The sequence below is a fragment of the Paramormyrops kingsleyae genome, chromosome 8 (genome assembly GCF_048594095.1).
Source record: "Paramormyrops kingsleyae isolate MSU_618 chromosome 8, PKINGS_0.4, whole genome shotgun sequence".
Taxonomy (NCBI): Eukaryota; Metazoa; Chordata; class Actinopteri; order Osteoglossiformes; family Mormyridae; genus Paramormyrops; species Paramormyrops kingsleyae.
In genome coordinates this window covers 16,824,527-16,847,590 of record NC_132804.1, presented here as the reverse complement: position 1 = coordinate 16,847,590, position 23,064 = coordinate 16,824,527, and the positions used below count along the sequence as shown (strand labels likewise).

Here is a 23,064-nt window from a genome sequence, read left to right as displayed (position 1 = left end):
ATGCATTTAGGCTAAGGAGTTGCCTTTCTGCTGCATGGACAGCCCTTCCCCATAACTACATTCTCCTGGGTTGAGCTTCATCCTACTCATTCAGCTCACTTCCGGTTCCCTCATACGTGCCTCTACGTCGCATGCATGTGACGTATTAAAGGCGTGTGATGAGAGCAGCGATTGGCTGATTCATTTTCTTAAAGAAACACCACTCCAGTGGGACAAGACTTGGCTGGCAATGTCCCTTATCTGAGTGACAGTGTGTTGGGGGGGACATTTTTTGGACTCACTGAGTGTTTGTTCTTGAAACCTGTAAACAGCAAAAATGGGAGGAAATATGGGCAAACGGCAATATCCTCAGCGCATTTCTCTGCTAACTGAAGGCACGCCTCCACGAGCATCGCACCTGCCTGATGGGAGATGAGAGCAGGCCAGGGAGGGGCTAGCTAGATGAAAGCCATCTTGATTGCTGGTGCTATGGTTGTGAGGGAGGAGAGAGCACAGAAATGGACTGGATGTGCTGTTTGGGCAGCCGCGATGGTGCGTCAATTAGGACACCGCCTCTGTGTGTGGGTGGTGCGGTGGGGGCCAGGTTACTGCTGCAGGATTCCCTCTCCTCACCGAAACCAGCCCCCCATTCCCCGTTAAGCTGATGCTGGACTGAAGCCGCTTCAGAAAATTGCACTTCATGTATTGGAGTGTTTGGGCAGGAAGTCTTATCTTGGCATTACGGGCACAGGAGGTAAAATCCGTTTGGGAGACCCAGCCCTGCGTGTAAAGTGCGGGTGATGATCCTCTGTAGCCTTGGAAGGATACATCAGCACATGTACATCTGTGATTCCCTCTTAGAGAGGCTTTGAGGCTAAAGGGTCACGCCGGTGCACGTGCGTCAATATTTCTAGGTAAACATCGTGAGAGCTGAAGGAAAATCTCTGATTACGAGATGATAATATTGCTGTACTGAAGAGTGAGGGGAGTGGACATTCAGGAGGTGCCCTAAGGAGAGACACTGCTCCTCTGTATCAAAAAGAGCCAGCTGAAGAAGTTTGGGCATCTGTCTCAGACGCATCCTATATGCCTCTCTGGGAAGGTGCTCTGGGCATTATCTCTTCGCTGGCCTGGGATTGCCTGGGAATCCCCTCCGGAGGAGCAGGAAGTGGCTGGGGAGAGGGAGGTCTGGGCATCCCTGCTTAGACTGCGGCCCAGGCAACTCGGACCCAGAAAAGTGGCAGATATTGAATGGATGGATGGATGGATGGATGTTTAATCTGGATCATTCATGCTGACTGCTCAGGTGACTGAGTGATTCGTCTAAATTTGGACCAAGGAGTAAAAAAAGAGGAACTTTTCAGCCATGATTTTTAGAAGTGAGTCACCAAACCACACAATGCCCAGCAAACAGGAAGCTGCAACCGTCACAGTAACGACGGATCGTACACGTTGTTGCAGATTGGCGAGGTCCCGTGTTTCACCTGTCAGCTACACATTAGCGTCTGCGAGGTGCGTGTTGTGTCTCATGCCTCCTGTCAGCAGTGATTACTGCAGGACTGAACGCTTCATGTACCGAAACACGCAGACAGTGAAATGGGAGAAGCTTTGAGTAAATTAAATAAATATGACTATGAGACAAATTAAATCTGCCCATTTTCTCCCCTTGTGACTTTCTTGTTAATTAGTTTTTCACTAAAATGAAAATGAAATGAAAGTCAGTATTAGCTACAGATTATCGAGGTGCCCAAACAAATAGTAACAATTTGCTGTTGGTGGTTCGCTGGATTCAGCCTGTCTCTGAACATTGTGTGACTGGTGTTATTCATCCTGCCCCACTCCCTAAGCTGCCTATCAGCCTTCCTTGCATCTTCTCCTTCCTTCTGGTCCAATTAGGTAAGTCCACCCCTGCCCCGCTTTGGTGCTGTAGCAGTATCTCCCAGGCTTGCTCATGCTTTATTACCCAAACCTGAGAGCAGCTCCCCGCGTTTCCACCTCCCCCCAGCCTCACATAACTCATGCCCATCTGTCGCTAGCTGGGTGCCAGCCAAGGTTATTATCGTTAATGAAAAGTAGAACTATAACAAAAAATGTTTGTAAACTAAAATAAAAGACATGAAAATAAAACAAAAAACTCTGAATGAACACTGTAAATACTGTTTTCAAAACGAGCTGAAATAAAATCAAAACAAACGTCAAATACTTTCCATTATCGTTCTTAGTATTATTTAGCTAAAGCAATGGATTTGTTTGTCTTTAATTTCCATTAATAATGACTGGAACATGTTTTTCCCATTTTGATGACATTAGTACATAATGTGTGCTGTGTATTCATGCAGGATCAGACACAAAAAATAACTACAACTTTCAGTCTATCCCTAGGAAGAAAATTACTAAAACTTAAACTAAAGTAAAAGTTATATAAAAATAAAGAGAAATATGCACTATATGGATACAGGTATTGGGACACACTTCTTAATCATTGAATTCAGGTGTTTCATTCAGACCCATTGCCACAGGTGTAAAAAGTGAAGCACCTAGCCATGCTGTCAAGTTTGCAAACATTTTTGAAAGAATGGGTCATTCTGAAGAGCTCAGTGAATTCAAGTACGGTCATAGTGGTACTGTCATAGGATGTCACCTTTCCAAGTCAGTGAAATTTCTTCCCTGTAAGATATTACAGTCAACTGTAAACAGAGGGGGGTCGCCGAGTGCTGAGGCACATAGTGCATAAAAGTTGCCAACGCTCTGTTGACTCAGTAACTGCAGAGTTCCAAACTTCCTCTGACATTAACTGCAGCAAAAAAACAGTGCACCGGGAGCTTCATGGAATGGGCTTCCTTGGCTGAGCAGCTGCATGCAAGCCTCACATCACCAAGCACAATGGCAAGTGTCAGATGGAGTGATGTAAAGCACACTGTCACTGGACTGTGACAGTGAAAACATGTTCTGAGGAGTGACGAATCACCCTTCTCTGTCTGGCAGTCTGACGGATGAGTCTGAGTTTGGCAGATGCCAGGAGAACGTTACCTGCCTGACTGCATTGTGCCAACTGTAAAGTTTGGTGGTGGAGGGATAATGGTTTGTGATTGTTTTTCGGGGGTTGGGCTAGGCCCCTTAGTTCCAGTGAAGGGAACTCTTAATGCTTCAGTATACCAAGACATTTTGGATAATTCTACACTTCCAGTTTTGTTGGAAAGGTTTGATGAAGGCCCTTTTCTGTTAGAATGGAATGTCATCAAAGTTTCTGTGGGTGTAATGGACGGGTGTTGCAATGCTTTTGTCCATATAGTGTCTTTAAATCTTTAAAATATAAACTAATATACAACAGACACAGAAAAAAAACTAAAACTAAATTGGATTTCAAATTGAGAATAATATAAAAATAAGCACTAATTTAAAAATCAAAATGATAATAACGCAGGTGCTGGCCTCTTCCTCCTCCACGAGCCCTCGCATATCTTACTGCCAGCAATCTTCTCTGTCCACCCACCTACCACCCACTTTCTGGCCATCTTCTGAGCCTCATTCACTCTTGCTAATACCTGATAGCCTGCATTCCCTCTCCACTCACCTCCGGCATGCAATAAACCACTGGCATTTCCCACAGTGTTGTCATCGAATCGTACAGTGGGACGGACCTGAGCAGAACCCGGAACAGCGGTAGTAAGATGAACGCTGGGCTTGCTTACCAAAATTCTCATGCTTTTTTCTGTACATAGAGTGGGGTGACAGTGTGTCAGGATCATCTCTGTGTTCACACTTTAATCACTGAATGTGTTCCTCCTTACATCCATCCCACGTTATGCTTTTTCAGGCATATAATCAGCTCAATCAATATGTGCAAGAAACACACGCTGTGATGCCTCCGGTTCATGGGGCTTAAAGGAATGAATTTTGCATTACTTTATGTTAAATTGTGCAATCTCCAGCATTTAGTACCCTCTCACACTGACTTATACCCTTTCCATGCTAACCCCCCTGATGCCAATAGATTCCTCTTATGCTAATAGATTCTCATCAATGCTAACAGATTGCCTCTGATGCTAAGAGGTCCCTCAAAGTTAATAGATTCTCTTTAATGCTAACATGTACCCCAATGCTAGCAGACTCCCTCTGATACTAAATGATCCCCAAATGCTAACAGATTCCCTGTGATGCTAAGAGGTCCCCCAATGCTTACAGATTCCCTATGATGCTTAGAGGACCCCCAATGCTAACAGATTCCCTATGATGCTAAGAGGACCCCCAATGCTAACAGATTCCCTATTATGCTAAGAGGTCCCCCAATGCTAAGAGATTCCCTATGATGCTAAGAGGACCCCCAATGCTAACAGATTCCCTATGATGCTAAGAGGACCGCCAATGCTAACAGATTCCCTATTATGCTAAGAGGTCCCCCAATGCTAACAGATTCCCTATGATGCTAAGAGGTCCCCCAATGCTAACAGATTCCCTATTATGCTAAGCGTTCCCCCAATGCTAATAGATTCCCTATTATGCTAAGAGTTCCCCCAATGCTAACAGATTCCCTATGATGCTAAGAGGTCCCCCAATGCTAACAGATTCCCTATTATGCTAAGCGTTCCCCCAATGCTAATAGATTCCCTATTATGCTAAGAGTTCCCCCAATGCTAATAGATTCCCTATGATGCTAAGAGGTCCCCCAATGCTAATAGATTCCTTATGATGCTAAGAGGTCCCTCAATGCTAATACATCATGTCTTTTGCTAGCATGCCCCTATTCACTGCTGTCAGGTCCCCTCTGATGCTAACTGGTTAATGGGTTCCTTGACTACAACTATTTGTCATTGCCAACAGTTCTCCTCTATTACTAATAGTTTATCCAGTGTGGTAACTCCCTACATTTCCCAACCAGTGCTGTTGTTTCCTGTGTCTGTAGAGCTGATGTGTTCAGCTTCTCATAAACTGAGCGAAGCTCCTCCTCTTCCAGAATGATCAAATAGCAGACACCTTCTTCCTCCATGAATTAGACTAGGAGTCTGTTTTTGTCCATCAGCACATGAGGCAGAAGGCTATAGACAATGGAAAATGCTGCAAAAAAAGCTGAAAGCAAAGCTGGAATTAGAGACAGCTTGCTATTTAATGGTGAGCAAGAATTTATATCAGTCCCTGTGCCCCTTCCCCACAACTCCAAACATGACCTGACCGAGAGCCATTCTGCCCACTGAGAGTGGAGGGAGTTCTAACCCTTGAGTGAAAGCTGTGCTTGCGAGGAATGTGAATTCCTCTCCTCAGGAAAGCCCCCCTGGCTGACCCCCACTTCCCACTAAACAGGCACTCTCCCATTCCTTCCTTTATCTCTCCCCGACTTTATCTCTCCGCTGGTTATAACACGGTGTCCATGCCTGCACCCTCCCTTCCTGACTCCTTCCGTTCCTCTCAGAAATCGTTCTCTTTCTTTTTTGACTCTCATGTGCTCATAATCAAGCTACCTGGCGGAGACAGGGGAGAATGCACTGCTAGCCCCAGGAAGGCAAGAAAACCACATCAGCAGACCGGAAACCCCCTACCCCCCGCCCCCCGCCCCCAGAGTGTTTCCCCCGACCCTATCAGTTAGCAAGAAGGAGGGGTGACCAGCATCCTACCTACATCATGCTGACTGTAGCATGTAATGAGCTCTCGCTTTCCTGAGATACTCGTTCACCCACATGGCGAAGTAATGCCCACATAAATGTATGCGAGGCATGAAGCATGAGGCTGAATGCATGAATAGGCTGACGTGTCGGCAGAAGCGGAGTGTGTCCCGGTAAACCACAGCACAGCACAAAATTGATTAAGGATATTTGGGCTTCTTGGGGGCGGACTAAGCTGATTGGGCCGATTCTCACAGCAGCTCAGCAGTGTCCCTTAGCTATGGTGTCACATCTACTGTATCTGGCCAACCTGCAAAGAATCCGTTACAACAGATGGGCGACGGACCATGACGACCTGTCATAACTTCGGGGGCGTCACTGGTGTGCCTTCTTGCGCTGACCCCTAACCAGTTCCTGCCCCAGCTCAGTGTCACTTGGCAAGTGTCTGGTGGTCCTACATCACATCTTGTGGTGGCTTCAGTTTTCTCAGGAGATCAATTGAATTCCCCCCCACCATTCCAGTGTCATGCAAGTAAGTCAAGCAAGTCCAAGCAGGGGGAGTAACACCATTCTGTCAGCCCCGCCCCGTTAAACCCTCCCAGATGATCCAGGACTGCTTCCAGTGGAAGCCTTCGTCCTCTCACACTGTATGTTGGCATTGCAGTTGACCATCTCTCTCTTCAGTATGAAGTGTTGTCTCATCACCACGCACACTTTGATTTAATTTTCTTAGAGAAAATGTTAAACCTTCAAACCCAGGTGTGCCGCTAGAGATTTTGGGCCCCATGACAGCATATCACACTGGTCCCCCAACCAGACCAATCCAGTTATGTTCTACATTTTTTAGGGCCCCTGTCAGTCAGGGGCCCCTGGAATCGCCCTAACTTCTCTCTTTATGGCGCCCTAGTTTAAACCACTGCAAAGTAACATAAAATCAATTCTCAAGGAATTCTCACCAGCTGTCAAGTGTGAAAACATAACAAGCGTCATGTACGTGTTGTCTTTACCTGACATCACCACACCCCCTTCCCGTACAAAGAGGAATGCCCATGGCACAGACACCCTCAGTGCATCTTTCTGTTGGCTCGCTGTCTTTTCTGAGGGTGTATCTCACCCTCGTTCTCCTGGGTATGGTTGCTATGGCAATGTGAGGAGAGAGAGAAAAGGAGACGGGAGCACGGAGGAAGCCGAGGTTCCGAGCATCAGCAGGGGGATCTTTGGCTCTCCTATGGAGGGCTGTGCTTCATGTGAGGAGCACTGTGTGCAGTTTGGACCCAGAGCAGCTGAAGGGACATCTCAGCATCCTCAAGCAGCTTGGCAGTCATCCTCAAAGACCCTCTGCGCAGTGGGGGACCCTTCAGCTAGCAGGATATGAAGCTGGGTGCAGCTCTGTCAGCCAAAGTGGGTGGGGGGGGGGGGGGTTCCTAGCCCTGTGTTTTTCATTAACATGTACAGTCATCCATCGACTAACGTTCCATCATACTTATTTCCGCGGTCCCATAAAAGCCTTAATAAAATTTAGGCAGATGCTATTTATTCACAGGTGCCAGTAGCTAACAATGCTATCTGCACCACGGGTGGATAGCCTATGTGGCTATTTGCACCAAGGGTGGATAGCCTATGTGGCTATTTGCACCACGGGTGGATAGCCAATGTGGCTATTTGCACCACGGGTGGATAGCCAATGTGGCTATTTGCACCAGGTGAATACAGCAGGCAGATATTATTTGCACCCAGGTGCATATAGACACTCTGTAAAAATATCAAGAGACGTCCTAAGCAGACAGAGCGGACGTTAGCAGAAGTGTTTTATTATGTGTGCGGCATTCAGCAAGAACCAAGACAAACTGACTGTGCTGCCACTATAGAGCTTTAGTTAAATACGTGTGATATTATGTCTTATGTTACACACTATATTTGACTTCTCTCCTATAATGACCAAGTCCTGTCTTCTGGGACGGACCCCCTGGCATAAGTTAGGACCTAGTGCGCTTTGGCCTGTCGCATTAAGGCATGCTCGGTTTCAGACAAAGACGATTATCTTGGGACTGACTATGTCGAAATTTAAACTCCCAATCCCATCCTCCCAGACCTGCCAGCTTGTCTGCCCCCCTGCCTGGCCAACACGTCTGACCTACTTCACATTTGGTTAAGATGCCTCCAGGAAAGAATATCTAGGCTTCACAGGCAGGTATTAAAGAGTGCCAGCTGATAAAGGGTACAGCCTGGACAGCTGAGACACCCACGCACTTTCCGTCCGTTCACTGCCTGGCCAGGGATCCCTTATTCCCCTTCTGCTCATGCCCAGATGATGGCAGATTGGTCTTAATCTCCAGTTCTGTAAATGAACTACAGACACTCTGGCCCCTTTGCGATGAGGTCCTTGAGGTCACGGGCTAATATGCTGATCATCTAGCTATGCTCCAGCGTTGTTCATAAAGGGCCCCCATTACACTGGCACTGGTGCCCAAGAAGCAGTGGGGGTAGGCTGGGTGGTCGCCCATAACAATCAGGCCCCGCAGCTGGGCGGTCAAACCCAACAATGCTCCCTGGTTGGCCGCTTAAACCCAACAATGCTCCCTGGTTGGCCGCTTAAACCCAACAATGCTCCCTGGTTGGCCGCTTCTGCCAATCTCCTCTGACGCCATTTGGTGCGGAGGTGGGACGGCACCTTCACAGAGCTGACTGCGTCTGCCGAGGTAACGGGGAGGAGGGATACCCTGCTCAGCGCCAGTCAATAAGCTGTGTTTGTTTAAACCTTCAAGGTCAGAGTGGTTGACTCATAGGGCTGCAGGGCTGAGTGAGCGGGAGAGAGAGAGCCTGGGGAGGCAGACTCTCCGCCAGTTCACGGTAACACCGCGCCCCGCTCCGCTTGCTCCTTTTCACTCTCCATTAGAGCAAGATGAGAAAATAAACAAACTAAGAGGCGTGAAAGTGTCCGTTTTTAATTTATACCAGCCTCTGTTCTTACACACTGGTTACACTCCTCCATAATGTTTTTTATTGAAGACCGTGCTTTTCTGCACTTTAAATAGATCTGCGGTCACACAGCGGTCTTGAGGTTATGTAACTGATTTATGCTTTGGAGGTAGCTTGCTGAAGTAGGAGGAAGCATGCAGGCCTCAGAAGCATTCTGACCTCCTGCTAATCGCATCGTTATTGGGGGGAAACGTTGTAAACAGGCCAGGAGGCTTTGAGGTGTGAGGTAACGCGGCATGCTGGGCTCCAGTATCGCAGGGCTTTTAGCGTGTAGCGTGTGCGTGTGCGAGCAGGCCTGGGCCGTGTCCTGCCCATCCCTCTGACGTTCTGCATGAAGGTTGGCGAGCAGCACAAGTGGAGGCTGGGGTTTGATGGACATGTGCAGCTAGGGCACTGTGTACAGAGCAATAACATATCATTATTAATGCTGTATCAATATTAGGAGGTATAAGGTTGCAGGTAACACCTGTGAGACTTTGGCTGGATTATAGATATTGACTGGAGGATCCATTGATTGCAGTGAAATGTATCCACTGCTGTAGCATCTGCTTCAGTCTCAGTTATACCCCATGAGTCTGTAGTGCCTGCTTCAGTCTCAGTTATACCCCATGAGTCTGTAGTGCCTGCTTCAGTCTCAGTTATACCCCATGAGTCTGTAGTGCCTGCTTCAGTCTCAGTTATACCCCATGAGTCTGTAGTGTCTGGTTCAGTCTCAGTTATACCCCCATGTGTCTGTAGTGTCTGGTTCAGTCTCAGCTATACCCCCCATGTGTCTGTAGCATCTGCATCAGTGTCAGTTATACTCCCCATGTGCCTGTAGTACCTGCTTCAGTCTCAGATATACCCTTCATATGTCTGTAGTACCTGCTTCAGTCTCAGTTATACCCCCATGTGTCTGTAGTAACTCCCTCAATCTCAGTTATACCCCCATGTGTCTGTAGTAACTCCCTCAATCTCAGTTATACCCCCATGTGTCTGTAGTAACTCCCTCAGTCTCAGTTATACCCCCATGTGTCTGTAGTACCTCCCTCAGTCTCAGTTTATGTGTCTGCACTGTTTAGATCAGTTTTAAATCTGTTACTAATCAGATTGCAATGTCTCAGAAGCAAGCTGTTCTGTTTTTATTTTGAAAAATTTCTATGCTTAATCGAGAGGAATTCTTTCTGTGAAGTTTACAATTCTTTGGGCTTTTGATGTTATACAGATTGTCCATATTTATTTGTCTATAGCATGTGCATGTGGTTTGAGGTTTCTGTAGCAGGGATTTAACTCAGGGGATTTAACCCAGCAGGGATATAAGGCCACTATCTGGTCAGGATTATATGTGATATATTAAATATAATGAAATATTTCAGTCATCTATATGATCACCGGGAACATATGAACTTCCTGTTGGCCACGATTGGGGAAGATGACATGAAAATGCTAATTTCATGAGCCATCGTACAGAGGCCCCATGTGGTCTATCTGCTGTACATTTATGGAGCCGGTGGAGTAGGAAGTCAGCAGGGGAGGCAGGAAGCCTACACAGATGCTGAGAGGAGGATCAATGAGGCAGTATTCCAGACATCTGCATTTATTGATTTGGGAAGAGCAGACACAGAAGCAGTAGCTCAAGGTCAGGCCCAAGATCTAGCTGTGCTCTCATTGCATCTTTTGGGTCCTAAAACCTTCAAGTCAGGAAAAATTATACTGCTGAAAATTACAAGAACGCGAAACTATAATTCTAAGCATGTTCCACTGTCTGTGGTTTGGGGGTGTTTCCACAAGGCAGATAATATTATTAATCCACATGCAGACTTTCCACTCGCAGCCCCACTCCTGATGTAATGATGTCAGTGTTGACTGATGCCTCCCTTGGCTGCTCTCCATCAGCTCTGAGCTGATAAATCGCTTATAGGCTGGAGTCAGTCTGGTTCTCCTCTGAGCGAAGTGAACCTAAGAAGCACGGTAACACTTCACCTGAGGAGGCACAAATCATGTAGTAGTAAGTACACTCTTACTTAATGTATTAATTACACAGAAACTAAGTGTTAGTTTTGTACCGATACCAAGTTCGTTCATCATTAATCAGTCATAACGGTTTGTGTATTTCATGCAGTTACCATATTTGTTCATAATTTCTACTTGAATAGTAACTGAGTTGCTAAGTTACTTGTGTGTTACCACAACCATAAAATAACCGACCACCATCAGGTGTGGCTTTGAAAGCGTTAAGGTTTATGTTTGAGGTTATTTTGAAAAGCGTAATAATAATGGCACTTTGAAGAAATATGTGTTGAAACTTCCCAGGTTTTAAAATATCAGCATTGTTTTGGATTACCTTCAGCAGAGTCTGCCACCAAAATAAATTCCACGTGCTCTTTACGTGTATTTATAATTTGGCAACTTTCACACATCTTTATGAACGTTTACCTCTGTCGACGTGGTGTCGTTTCAACCTGACTTTCCCGGTGGGACATTGCGTGAAATAGATTTTCCTCAGCATTTCCTACATGGATAAAAGTCTAGTGCGACCCTCTGGCCTCAAATACAGGCCGTTATGGTTAGAGAAATCTATGGTGAGTCGATGCCAGCCAGGGTACTGGATGGAATAACAGGTGAGCTCACAGAACCAGTGTCTGGTCCCGAAGCCATCATAAAGAGGGCAGGGAGGCGGGTCCTCAGACTGGCAGGATGGTCTGCACTCATGCCTGTTTCGTTAGTCGGTATTTCACGTATCGTCCCTTTGGCTTCTGAGGGAGCAGCCATCTACACAGCCAGAACCAGACCCGGCCGCGGCTGCTCTGAGCGCTTCCCTCACACTGGAGTCTGCTAAAGTACTTTAGTAGATTACAACTTTTCATAGGAGAATGTCTTTTTTTAAAACAGATAATGAAAATAAACCATAGGCAATGCTGGTATTTGCTGATCCTTGAATAAGCATAGTGTAACACAAGCTAAAATCATTCCATATTCGGTGACCTAATCAAAGCGTGGGAGCCTGAGATCCACGATGGGCAGCCCTGGCACATCAGATGGAGGGCGGTTTCTCCAGCACCGTGGGTTACGGCAGATCCAGCTCACCGTTCAGTACATTAATTCAGTTTGTACTGTGATATCCATGCAGACTGAGGTTTCTCTCTCATCGTTGAATTCTGCACCATTGTCGTGTCTAAACTGGTGACAGCATAAGTGGATTGTTTGGGTCAGTTTGAGGCTGCAGACCCAGAGTGGCTCTGCATGAATTAATAACAGTAGCACTTTAATCTGCTCCCTACCATTACTGGAATTAATCCATCTCTTAGACGCCAGGGCACCCAGTGCCAACAGAGTGATGAAAATGCTTCAGTTTTATTTAATTTTTTGATTTTATGTGCAAATTTAATCTGTCCCTTGGACAAAGCACTCCTTACCACCACTGGTAGATTTAAGAACATATAGTAAGTAACATATAGAAATGAAAAAAAAAAAATCAGGGTCAGAAATGATATATGCTAGTTTTGGTGCCTGTGATTAGCTAGGTGATCCTACACTAACCAGCCATTAAGAAAGTCATACCTTTCTATGTCACCCACCTTATGCTCAGTAGGGGTCAGAGCAACTTTGTACGGTGCCATATTGAGTGAGCATTCTGATTGAATATCAGGCTTTTATGGCCACAGACTGGGGAAGCTGGGATAGATTTTAATGCCTGTCATAGTAATAATAATAATAATACATTTTATTTATACTGCACTTTACATTACCAAAACTCTCAAAGTGCTTACAGAATCAAAAAGCAAAAGGAACAAAAAAACTTATCAAGACTAATATTTTAAAAGAAAGAAGATTAAAAAACAATTAAAATTAGAAGGTTTAATGATAAATGCTTTACTAAAAAGAAATGTTAGTCAGAAGGAAAACCTAGTTTTTCTTTCAGTCTCTTGATTTAATCCTGAAAGGAGCTGTTGCCATTAGATACGGACACACATGCAAACACGCAAATACAGACTGAAATAACATGGATGGAATGACTGACAAAGTTACCAGACAGAGTCAGGTATGGTAATTAAGCTGTCGATGGTGCCGTTGTTTCTGGCGCGGATTCCCAGAGAAGGACCCCTTATGGCTTTTCTTCCATTAAATGGTAACAGCTCCCCACAGCCCGCTGGCAGCAGGACCTTCTGACAGCACAGCAGCTTCAGGTCCGGGCTTTGGGTGACGCTGAGCAGGATGGGGGCGCAGTGCCGAGAAACGGACCCTATGCTTAGTTCAGCGGCAAAAAGCTCAGTGTGGTCAAACAAACCAAAGCTGTTGGAAGATAATCTCTATTTTCCATGACCGATTGGGACTCTGAGCTTGTCCTTGCGCTGGGCTTGTCCAGAGACTCAGGTCAGATTTAAACGCAGTGTGTTAGGAGTCAGACTGGTGCTTCTTAAACACAGTGTCTCTTTTCTCTGCTGTTTTAGGGAAGTGGACCTTTCTGCTCCATTTAACTTGTCTTTATTTCATGTCCATCTTGTCCATCCACCCCATCCATCAGCCCTTCCTGCCTGCTCTATTCCTCCACCCAAGAATCCCAAAGCTGAAGCTTTGCTGCTCTTCCCTTGAGTTCTTGGCTTATCTGACGCTTCCACCAAACTCAGACTTACTCAATCAAGAACCATTCTGAGGATCACGACAGCAGAAGCAGAGACTTGAACTGACAACCTTCAGGCCAGCAAGGTCCTTAATAACCATGCTACCCCCTGCCTTTAATAGCCGGGATTATGACAACAGACGATTCAATAATAGACCCCCAGAGTAGTTTTCACGATTGCCGCCTGGAGGAGATACGATGAAGTAATTAGCACAGCACACTCCAACACCTCAGCCTTAGACCCCCCCCTTCCCCACCCCCCTCCCCCCACCATGTTACTGCTCAAAGATCGCCCGAGGTACCTACAGACCATCCGCAATCGGACACAGGGGCGTCAGGCTAAACTTGTTCCATTGCAGAAACCACAGGGGCTGGATGGTACACGGAGCATGAGGAAATTCAGGCTCGGATCTGGCACGGGGAGCTTTGTGGTCTCTGACGAAGGACAAAAGCATCCAGAACACAGCGGCCTGAACATTTATCCTGACACACATGCTGAAAAATGAGGAGCTGCCTCTGACTTAGTAAAGCTACTTCTCCTCCAAATGTTTATTTAATGCTTTTGAGATGAGAAATGTGCAAGTAAAGAAATTCTGCATAACTAACATATCAAAAACATGCACAAGTACTTTAGAAACTAGAAAAGCTTATTATAAACTTTGGAAAGTATTTTTGGGGTGTAGAGCTCTGCTCTAAGAACAAATTCTCAGCCTATTATCAGTACGCTGTACTCATCAGACATTCATACACTGAACTCCCCTCATGACTAGATGGATGGAAATTCGTCCTTAGGGCATTGAGAGCTGAACCTAAAGAACTGCATGTGGTTTAGCACACATAGGTGCTGAAAGTCCCTTGCTCTCCTTTTCCACTGACATACAGGATCCAGGCCGTACTCGACCCGGAGCCCGAAGAGACACTAGTTACAGCGTGGTTCCAGCTTACTTTGGTTTTCCACTGCAGAATGGTCGGTTCGATAAAGGCGTTGCCGGGATTTGAGAGTGACAATTACGTAAAACCAAACAGATGCTTATTTACTGTTCACACGGTGTACATCATGATTTACTACATGTTAATTTCTGCTAGCACATCTGTGAAAATCGCAGTGTCATGTTAGCATCAAATGTTAGCAGAATTAACATTATTTTGTGGAAATTATGAATCCATTCTATTCAGCCATTCTCTACTACTTTTTAAGTAAGAGGTTGGAAATTTTCAAGTTCCAAGTTATCAGGACTGTATCAATACATTGTGGTGTGCAATACTACTACTGATGAATAAGATACAGAAAATGCCCTTGTCCCTTCAGATAATTCATGCATATTAATGCAGATCACTGGTATGCATTTCAACAAATCAGAGGGTGGTGACGCATCCACCTCAGTTTAGTCACACTTTCAGCTCTGCTTCAACCATTTCAGCGTGGGCATGGCTCAGATACGGCTCACAAAATTTACAATGGAAAATCGTCTCTTTGCAGGATGGCTTGAGTACGGCTTGGGTCTTGGGTCTGGCAGTGGAAAAGCTCCATTAGTAACTCTGTAGGACTTTCCGTGACTGTTTGCCCTGCAATCGTGTGACATTGTCTTTTCCCCTGAAGCATCGCAACACTTTGACAACTAATTACCATAACATTTCTGACTTTCATGATCTCGATACTGTTCATCCATATCAGACTCCGTGTGGCTTTCACTGATTCCAGCTCTGGCCCGGAGAGTTCTGTTCCCCGTGGTTTCATGTTTGCATGTCTAATGTTGAACTCAAAATGTTAAGTTGAGGCTTGACAGAATGTCAAAAGGCTTCTACATATATATTCCAGAAATATGTAGTACTTTGGCCGTGGTACCTTCTAACGAACTAGTTTATTCTCACGAACAACAGTGGAAAATAACTCAGAGGGTCCAATTACTTTGTGGATGGACCTTAGACATCAGATGTAAAATATTACCATGTCTTAAAAAAAGCATAATAATTTAATTTAGAGGTTTATTATGTGGGCTTGAGAAGGAGCCCAAAGTCAGGAGCAGTATGGTTACTCTCTTAATATAGATGTCTGACTCTCTGAGGAGTAAAGGGGGGGTGCGGAGTGGCTTCGATATCCCGTCCACCTACTTCCTGTTTTTTGTGCTTGAGTAGCTGCCCATCCAGGCAACAAGCAAACTTGAGGGATGAGTAGGGGGTGGGGGGCAGGGGCTGTGTGAAAGTTTGATCCAACCAGAGCAGAGATTGATCCTAAGCAGAGATTAGTGGGGTCTACAGTCACATTGCTGTAATTTGCCACTGGTCTAGGTGACAGCATTCTGGTAATCAAAGGTCACAGGTCAGCTAAACTAACTGTTACTGACCCTTAAATTGGCCTTTGATGGGTGTAAGAGTAACTCCATCAAGGCCTCTCTCTCTCTCCTCTGCTTTGCCATGCTTATTACACTTAATTTCTCTAGCTGAAATTTACATTCGACATTCAGAAAGCGGTGAAGCTTGAACCACCACGCAAACCCATGAAGGTGTTGGCTCTTAACCTTTATGTGACCTGCTTGCTGCCCAGTGCTGGGTTTTATTTTTCTCTGTTAAATTGTTGGCTCTTGGTTTCCCTGACACAAACAGCAGATATTTATGTGAGGAAGCCAGGAGAAACTTTTCAACAGCTATGAATGTCTTCCAATTCATACTTGGATACTTTTGATTTAATGACCAATATACTGATACTACAGACATTATACTTATTTAATGACTTTTATGTTTGAGACATTTTGAAAATAAGGCACATTTGTTGCTTTCAGTATCATATCAGAGCCTTTTCCTCCTTGCACTTTCGCCACAGCCCTGTTCTCCATCAGAAACCCTAAATCTCTCCCTCTGTTCGTTTCCTCTTTCTTTTATGCTGCAGAGTCATACTCTGTGGCGGGTAGCGAGGGCAGCATCTCCACCTCTGTGGCCTCTCTGCCCCCCCAGGCCTCGGGGGGGTCCGCCCCCAGCTCTCCCGGATCTCGACGTTCCGTCAGCACCCTCAAGAAATGGCTGACCAACCCAGTGCGTAAGCTGAGTTCCAGCTCCGCCGGGGGGGGCAAGGGTGAGCGACAGGTCCGCCGAGTGGAGAGCAAGGCCCCGGCCCCCCCCTGTAAGGACTGTGGGGAGCGCTGTGCCGCTCCTCCCGTGACAGACCAAGAGCTGGTAAGAGTTACACCCATGATCATCACGGCCCCTCCGTTCGTTACTATAACAACAGGGATCTGCTTGGAGGAAGTTCTGCTGCACAGTAATATAATTAAAAGCCTGGGAGTTGCGGCGACTGAGAGTGGAAAATGGAACAATTAAAAATTGGGTTACTCCACTGCACTCTCAACGTGGAGCAGAGTAACTAATGGAACACTGGCACAGAGGAAAAACCACAGTGAAAAGGCGCAGTGGCAGTGCATGGGTGCTCAAGCCATTACCGCGGGATGTGGAGTCAGCACATCTCGCCGCCGAGGGGCCGTCTCGCAGTCTGATTGTGCGACAGCATCTGCGCCCTTCGCTCTGGGGATGCCATTCTTCTGTGGCCAGGGCTCAGAAGCCACACGATTTCCAGTTTGTTTCCACTGGTTTAGAAATCCCCTCAAGCACACATGTCCTTGGCACCATTCATTTCTACTTGGATAATGTTATTGACGGCCCGTTATGTATGTGTTTGTGTGTAGGAATGGAAGAGCGGTCCGCTGCATCCCGAAAGCTGCCCACAGGAGATCCGTCTCTGTGATGGTTACCTGTCCCAGCTAGTGCCAGTGGGAAGCTCCACATCATCAGTGCAGGTGAGTCCAGGTCCGGCTACCATCCAGCCCCATCATCCCCACCTCCCAAGCACACAAGGAGCACACAGGACTGCCATCTAACCTCAGCGGTCATCAGAATCAATGTTATTCACCTAACTGTGAATATGGAATCAGTGGGGCGGTGCCCCTGCAGGCCCTCTATACAGGGTTCCCCAATTTCGATCCTGGACAGCCAATCTGCAACACAGTTTGCAGATTTCCCTGCAGACTGGCCCTCCAAGACTGGAACTAGGGAACCTTGGTCTACCAGAGAAGTCAGCGAAAACAAAGACTGACACCGTCCATTTAATCAATGACAAACAGTGGATGTGTAACAAGGCATTATGTAACAACTCAACAAAGAGTGAATGAAGACATCCATTTTAGCTGCTTATTACATAATGCAAAGTATTACATTTTCATCTTAAAAGGTACAACTCCCCCATTTTGTAATAACCACCACAATATGTAATAATTTATTACAAAATATACAAATAAATTGTTACATATTGCATTCAAGCCATCTATTACAAAATGTGGCAGATTATTACAAAATGCAGGTGCTATTACATAATAACATGAAAATTTGCCACAATCCTGATGTGTTCTGTCTGTATGTCAGCTAAAATAATCTGGTCTCTGTGACAGAAGTCATTCCCCTCTTACAACCTGATTTATAAAAACTTGCCCTAGTTGGTAATTTGGTGCCAATGTGACAAGGGAGTGTGTCAAAATGGGTTTAAATGCAATTTGCGCATTCGTAGATAAAGAGATAATCATCAGCAGGATCAGACATTATAAAAGAGGATTTATTTCCGAAGGATTCCACCAGTATTGTTCTAAGGGATATATTTGCATTCCTTTGTTAGCTTTAAGGCTGAAAATTAATTTTGAGATATTGTGATATTATAAGATCATGACTCCTATCTAGAGGATCTCTCTCCATGCTGTAAGTGCCTTACGGTATCACTACTACATTTACTGCTGTAACTGATGTATAGTAGACAGCAGACCCAGGCCCGGCTTAACACATATACCATGTGTGATGTCATGCTGTCTGTAATGGTCACATGACATTAGCAGTACGACTTGGAGTATTAAGACTTCGGGATGCTGTGGAAGGACTGATGCAGAGAATCAAAGGAGATGCAGGCAAACCCCAGAGCATTGCAACGCCAGGAACATATGCGCTTAAAGTAGGAAATAATCTGGAATTTTAATGCGGGTAATCTTTAATTCTCTAGTCAGAAGAGTTTCCTGGAAAACATCAAGCAAAGCACACGGTAATATTTTACCTGGTATTCTGCCCCCGTCCCTTTCTTTCATTTGGGAGCACCAGTACCCATCTCTGGCCCTGCATTTTCATTCTGGCCCCGCTTTGAGGACCCCGGGGTGCAGGCTGCCCAGACTGGTGCCTGTCTCTCTGCACTGAGCTCTTTTGAATGAGCTGGTAGCATTTCAGAGAGAGTCATGGTCTGGATTTACTTCCCATGAGGAGGGTGTGCAGTTTGGGCTACAGGGCTTCTCTCACTCCATTGCCCTGATAAATCCGTTTTTATCACCCTGGGCTGCTGGCAGATTCCCCTTTAGCGACCCCTCCACCCCTACATCACCCCCAACATCATGAATACGTGAACACCTTCATTCCTACACACAAAACAATTTTTAAAAAGGGACTCAAACAAAAAAATTAATCGGGAAGAAAGAGGAGAAACTCCACTTGGACATGAGTTCAACCACGAAAAGGCAGACGGCTTCACCGTGGGCCGTCCTGAGGGTGCGTATGGTATGGGCTGGGGGAGTGCAGGACACTATAGCTCCTCACTGACTTTCACTGCAGACACGCAGCACGGTAGCTTGTGCAGAAGAACCGAAGAGAGTTTTATGTTCTAACCAGACTGTTTACTATAAGGCCCCATCCATGGACACACTAAAGTGTGAAAAAGAGCCCCTGGACAGAAAAACAAATACAGCTACCATAAAAAGTGGCGATAATCATGCATTTAGGAGCAGGAATCTTGTCTTTGGGGGACGGCACATCTGGAAGCGATCAGCCTGGGAGGTTGAGGAGCTTGGGAGTAAGCAGGAGGCCGCGGGAGGCCCAGATACGCGCGTGTACGTGCAAAGCCCTGCAGAAAGGAAGACGCCTTCAGTGCTCCCCGCCCTTCAACCAGCAAACAGCTCCATCATTAATATCATTATCAGTATTATTATTGTCATGGTTATTATTAGGTCTGGAGTTGGTCCCAGTTGCGCAACAGCACAGGTCACGTGACACTGCTGCAGCAGTCCCCTGATTCTCTCGGGCAGCTTCTTTCCAGGATTCTTCCTCTTATTAAGATCTGCTGGGGGTGCGCATTCTATCCATCGACAGTCACTGCGATACCAAGGCGGGCAGGCGTAGCCGTGGCGACGCCGGGCCGATAGGCAGAGAGCACCTTTTGCTGTTCATCTGTTTGGGCCGTTGGCTCTGTCTCCGTGTTTTTGTTTTCAGCACTATGAAAAGCTTACTTTGATCTTTCGCCATGTCATTCATTAAAAAAAAAAACCAGAAACCTCAAACGCGGAGTCTTAGTGTGAAGGAAACATGGCGGGTTGGACTAATAAAGAGGATGAGAGGCTGGAATTAACATGAGTCTAAGACAAACACACAAAATCAATCAGCATGAAAATCTGCTGTTAGGGGGTTAAATGCCGACGGGCCTCATGTGGGTGACTGGGGGCCTCACAGGGATGGAGGACTTTCAGACGGCAAAACACAGGTGCTGCTTGGAAAACAGTCTGGAAAAATCAGAAGGTAACAGGAAAGGAAGATGACGGCTCAGATAAAGAAAGAGCAGCCCAAAGGAGACCCTGCATGAGGAAAGTCCACGGTCACTCCCGCATACTTACAGCACCGCTATCGCGCTCTGGGCAGAGCGGGATCACTCCCGCATACTTACAGCACCGCTATCGCGCTCTGGGCAGAGCGGGATCATCCCCGCATACTTACAGCACAGCTATCGCGCTCTGGGCAGAGCGGGATCATCCCCGCATACTTACAGCACCGCTATCGCGCTCTGAGCAGAGCGGGATCATCCCCGCATACTTACAGCACCGCTATCGCGCTCTGGGCAGAGCGGGATCACTCCCGCATACTTACAGCACAGCTATCGCGCTCTGGGCAGAGCGGGATCACTCCCGCATACTTACAGCACCGCTATCGCGCTCTGGGCAGAGCGGGATCATTCATGCGCTCTTACAGCACCGCTATCGCGCTCTGGGCAGAGCGGGATCATCCCCGCATACTTACAGCACCGCTATCGCGCTCTGGGCAGAGCGGGATCATTCATGCGCTCTTACAGCACCGCTATCGCGCTCTGGGCAGAGCGGGATCATCCCCGCATACTTACAGCACCGCTATCGCGCTCTGGGCAGAGCGGGATCACTCCCGCATACTTACAGCACCGCTATCGCGCTCTGGGCAGAGCGGGATCATCCCCGCATACTTACAGCACCGCTATCGCGCTCTGGGCAGAGCGGGATCATCCCCGCATACTTACAGCACCGCTATCGCGCTCTGGGCAGAGCGGGATCATTCATGCGCTCTTACAGCACCGCTATCGCGCTCTGGGCAGAGCGGGATCATCCCCGCATACTTACAGCACCGCTATCGCGCTCTGGGCAGAGCGGGATCATCCCCGCATACTTACAGCACCGCTATCGCGCTCTGGGCAGAGCGGGATCATCCCCGCATACTTACAGCACCGCTATCGCGCTCTGGGCAGAGCGGGATCATCCCCGCATACTTACAGCACCGCTATCGCGCTCTGGGCAGAGTGGTGCTCAGCTGAGGTCTAGTACACAATACCAGGCTGTTAGCAAATATACCAACCCGGTCTGGATATGAGGCGGTAACACTTTACATTAAGTGCACCTTCATAATGCATTCATAGAACATTCAGTGCACCTTCATAATGCATTCATAGAACATTAAGTGCACCTTCATAATGCATTCATAGAACATTCAGTGTACCTTCATAATGCATTCATAGAACATTAAGTGCACCTTCATAATGCATTCATAGAACATTCGGTGCACCTTCATAAAGCATTCATAGAACATTCAGCACGCAACTACACCTTAACATCCTAACATCCCTTTATTATACATTAATTACAAACATTACATGATTATACAATTATACTGTTCGTTATTATTATATAATTTTTGTTATTTATTGTATATTACAGCTGTTAAGGAATGTTAGGATGTTATGGTATACATGCATGATGTTTATGAATGTTTTATGAATACTTAAGGAATACATTATGAAGGTGTACTGAATGTTTTATGAATGCAATATAAAAGCATTATGAAGTTGCAGTTAATATAATGCGTTACCTATGAGGCTAAATCAGTGTTTCCCAATACGGTCCTCGGGGATCCACAGACAATACATGTTTTTGCTTCCTCCCAGTTCCTGGTAGAACAGTTCATGGGAGAACAGCTCCCTTCAGCTGACGAGTAGTGACAGCCTGGTGGTAATAAGGACACACATTGATTTATGGTCAGCATTCTGAACAAACCCTGATTATGGGGGGGGGGGGGGGGGTACGTGTCAACAAAGGCAGCCCTGCCCAGATCATGGTGTGTGGTGTTGGCACATCCTCTGAGGTAGGAAGGGGGGACTCTCAGATGAGGTCATAGGAGAGAAGAGCGTGTTCAAAAAGGAAAAACATATTACACATTTATATTAAAATTAAAATGTTCTTCAGAGATAATATTTTGCACAAATCAGAAGTACATAGCATTTACTAATAATATTGTCATTATTATTATTATTATATGAAACAGGAATGCCGAAAACACAATTTATCAACTGCTTTCTGCTGTTTCCAACAGGACCACCTGCCCTCTAATCGGTTAAGAGAAGAGGACAGCTTCGCCATGATGGATGATGCGTCCAGCCAATCGTCAACCACTACAGACAGTGAGGAAGAGAGGAGGAGTGCTTTAGAGAAGAGCACGTAGGCCTTTCTCCTCACCGTCCTCAGACATGGGCTTTGCTCTCACATCCGTCTGCTGATGCAGGGAACACACATCCAATCTGGCACTTATTTCATTACAGTTATCTCATTTGCTGTTTAAAACCACTTTTGCCAATTCGCAATCATAAAATCATTATTATTCAACAAAGGATGGAGAGCTTTTCACATGAAACACTTGCATTTCATCTGACGCTTTTTTCGAAAGAGGCTGCAAATGCAGTACTGTACTTCATGAGCTACAGGGGCCATGCCTGAAAGTACACAAATGGCCCTGAGTCTGTTTCATTCAAAAGAAATAGTCCCGTGTCCATTTCATTCAAAACAAATAGTCCCGTGTCCATTTCATTCAAAACCAATGGCCCTGTGTCCATTTCATTCAAAACAAATAGCCCTTTGTCCATTTCATTCAAAACAAATATTCTGGTGCCATTTAATTCAAAAGAAACAGTCCGGTGCCATTTCATTCAAAAGAAATAGTCCTGTGTCCATTTCATTCAAAACAAATGGCCCTGTGTCCATTAAATTCAAACAAATTGTCCTGTGTCCATTTCAATCAAAAGCAATGGTCCAAAGGTCAATATAGAAGTCAAGGATCCATTGATTGTCCCCATGTTGGGAATTAGAAGGCCACACTACAGTCACTCTGGTATCTCATGCTAGATCAGTGACGACTGGCTCAGATTACAACACTTTGCCTGTAATTGGAGGTTCTCCAATTCAAATCAGTGATCGTCATAGTGATTTCACCTTTGGGCCTCTGAGTAGGGCCCCTAACCCGCATTGCCCCAGAGACTCACATGCTTTCAATTGTATGTTGCTTAGAAAAAAAGTGTCCAGCAGATTGTAATGTGTTTGCTGCCCTCCTCTCTGTCACCGCAACCCTGCAGCTATGTACTGAAAGAGCTTGTTGAGACGGAGAAGCTCTATGTGACTGATCTGGGATTCATTGTGGAGGTAAATCCCACACACTGCACCGCTAAGATGATCTGTTTCATTCTCCCACTCGCTTGAGCATTAAACATGGCAGTCGCCGTAAGAAACACATGGAGTCACAGTCACCCCTGGATGGCGGAGTAACACTGTGTAAATT

General features: G+C 46.1%; 1 protein-coding gene across 4 annotated transcripts in view; it reads left to right on the top strand.

Annotated features, from left to right (window-relative positions):
- The window catches only part of arhgef25b (Rho guanine nucleotide exchange factor (GEF) 25b), a 37,262-nt gene that overhangs the window by 3,923 nt on the left and 10,275 nt on the right, over positions 1-23,064 (top strand). For 3 of the 4 annotated variants that reach the window (XM_023832627.2, XM_023832645.2, XM_023832618.2), the window contains exons 2-5: positions 16,043-16,326; positions 16,833-16,943; positions 21,829-21,953; positions 22,862-22,928. In XM_023832627.2, coding sequence (XP_023688395.2) covers positions 16,043-16,326; positions 16,833-16,943; positions 21,829-21,953; positions 22,862-22,928 — 587 coding nt within the window. The remainder of the gene's footprint in view (positions 1-16,042; positions 16,327-16,832; positions 16,944-21,828; positions 21,954-22,861; positions 22,929-23,064) is intronic. The other variant, XM_023832636.2, reaches the window with a different exon arrangement.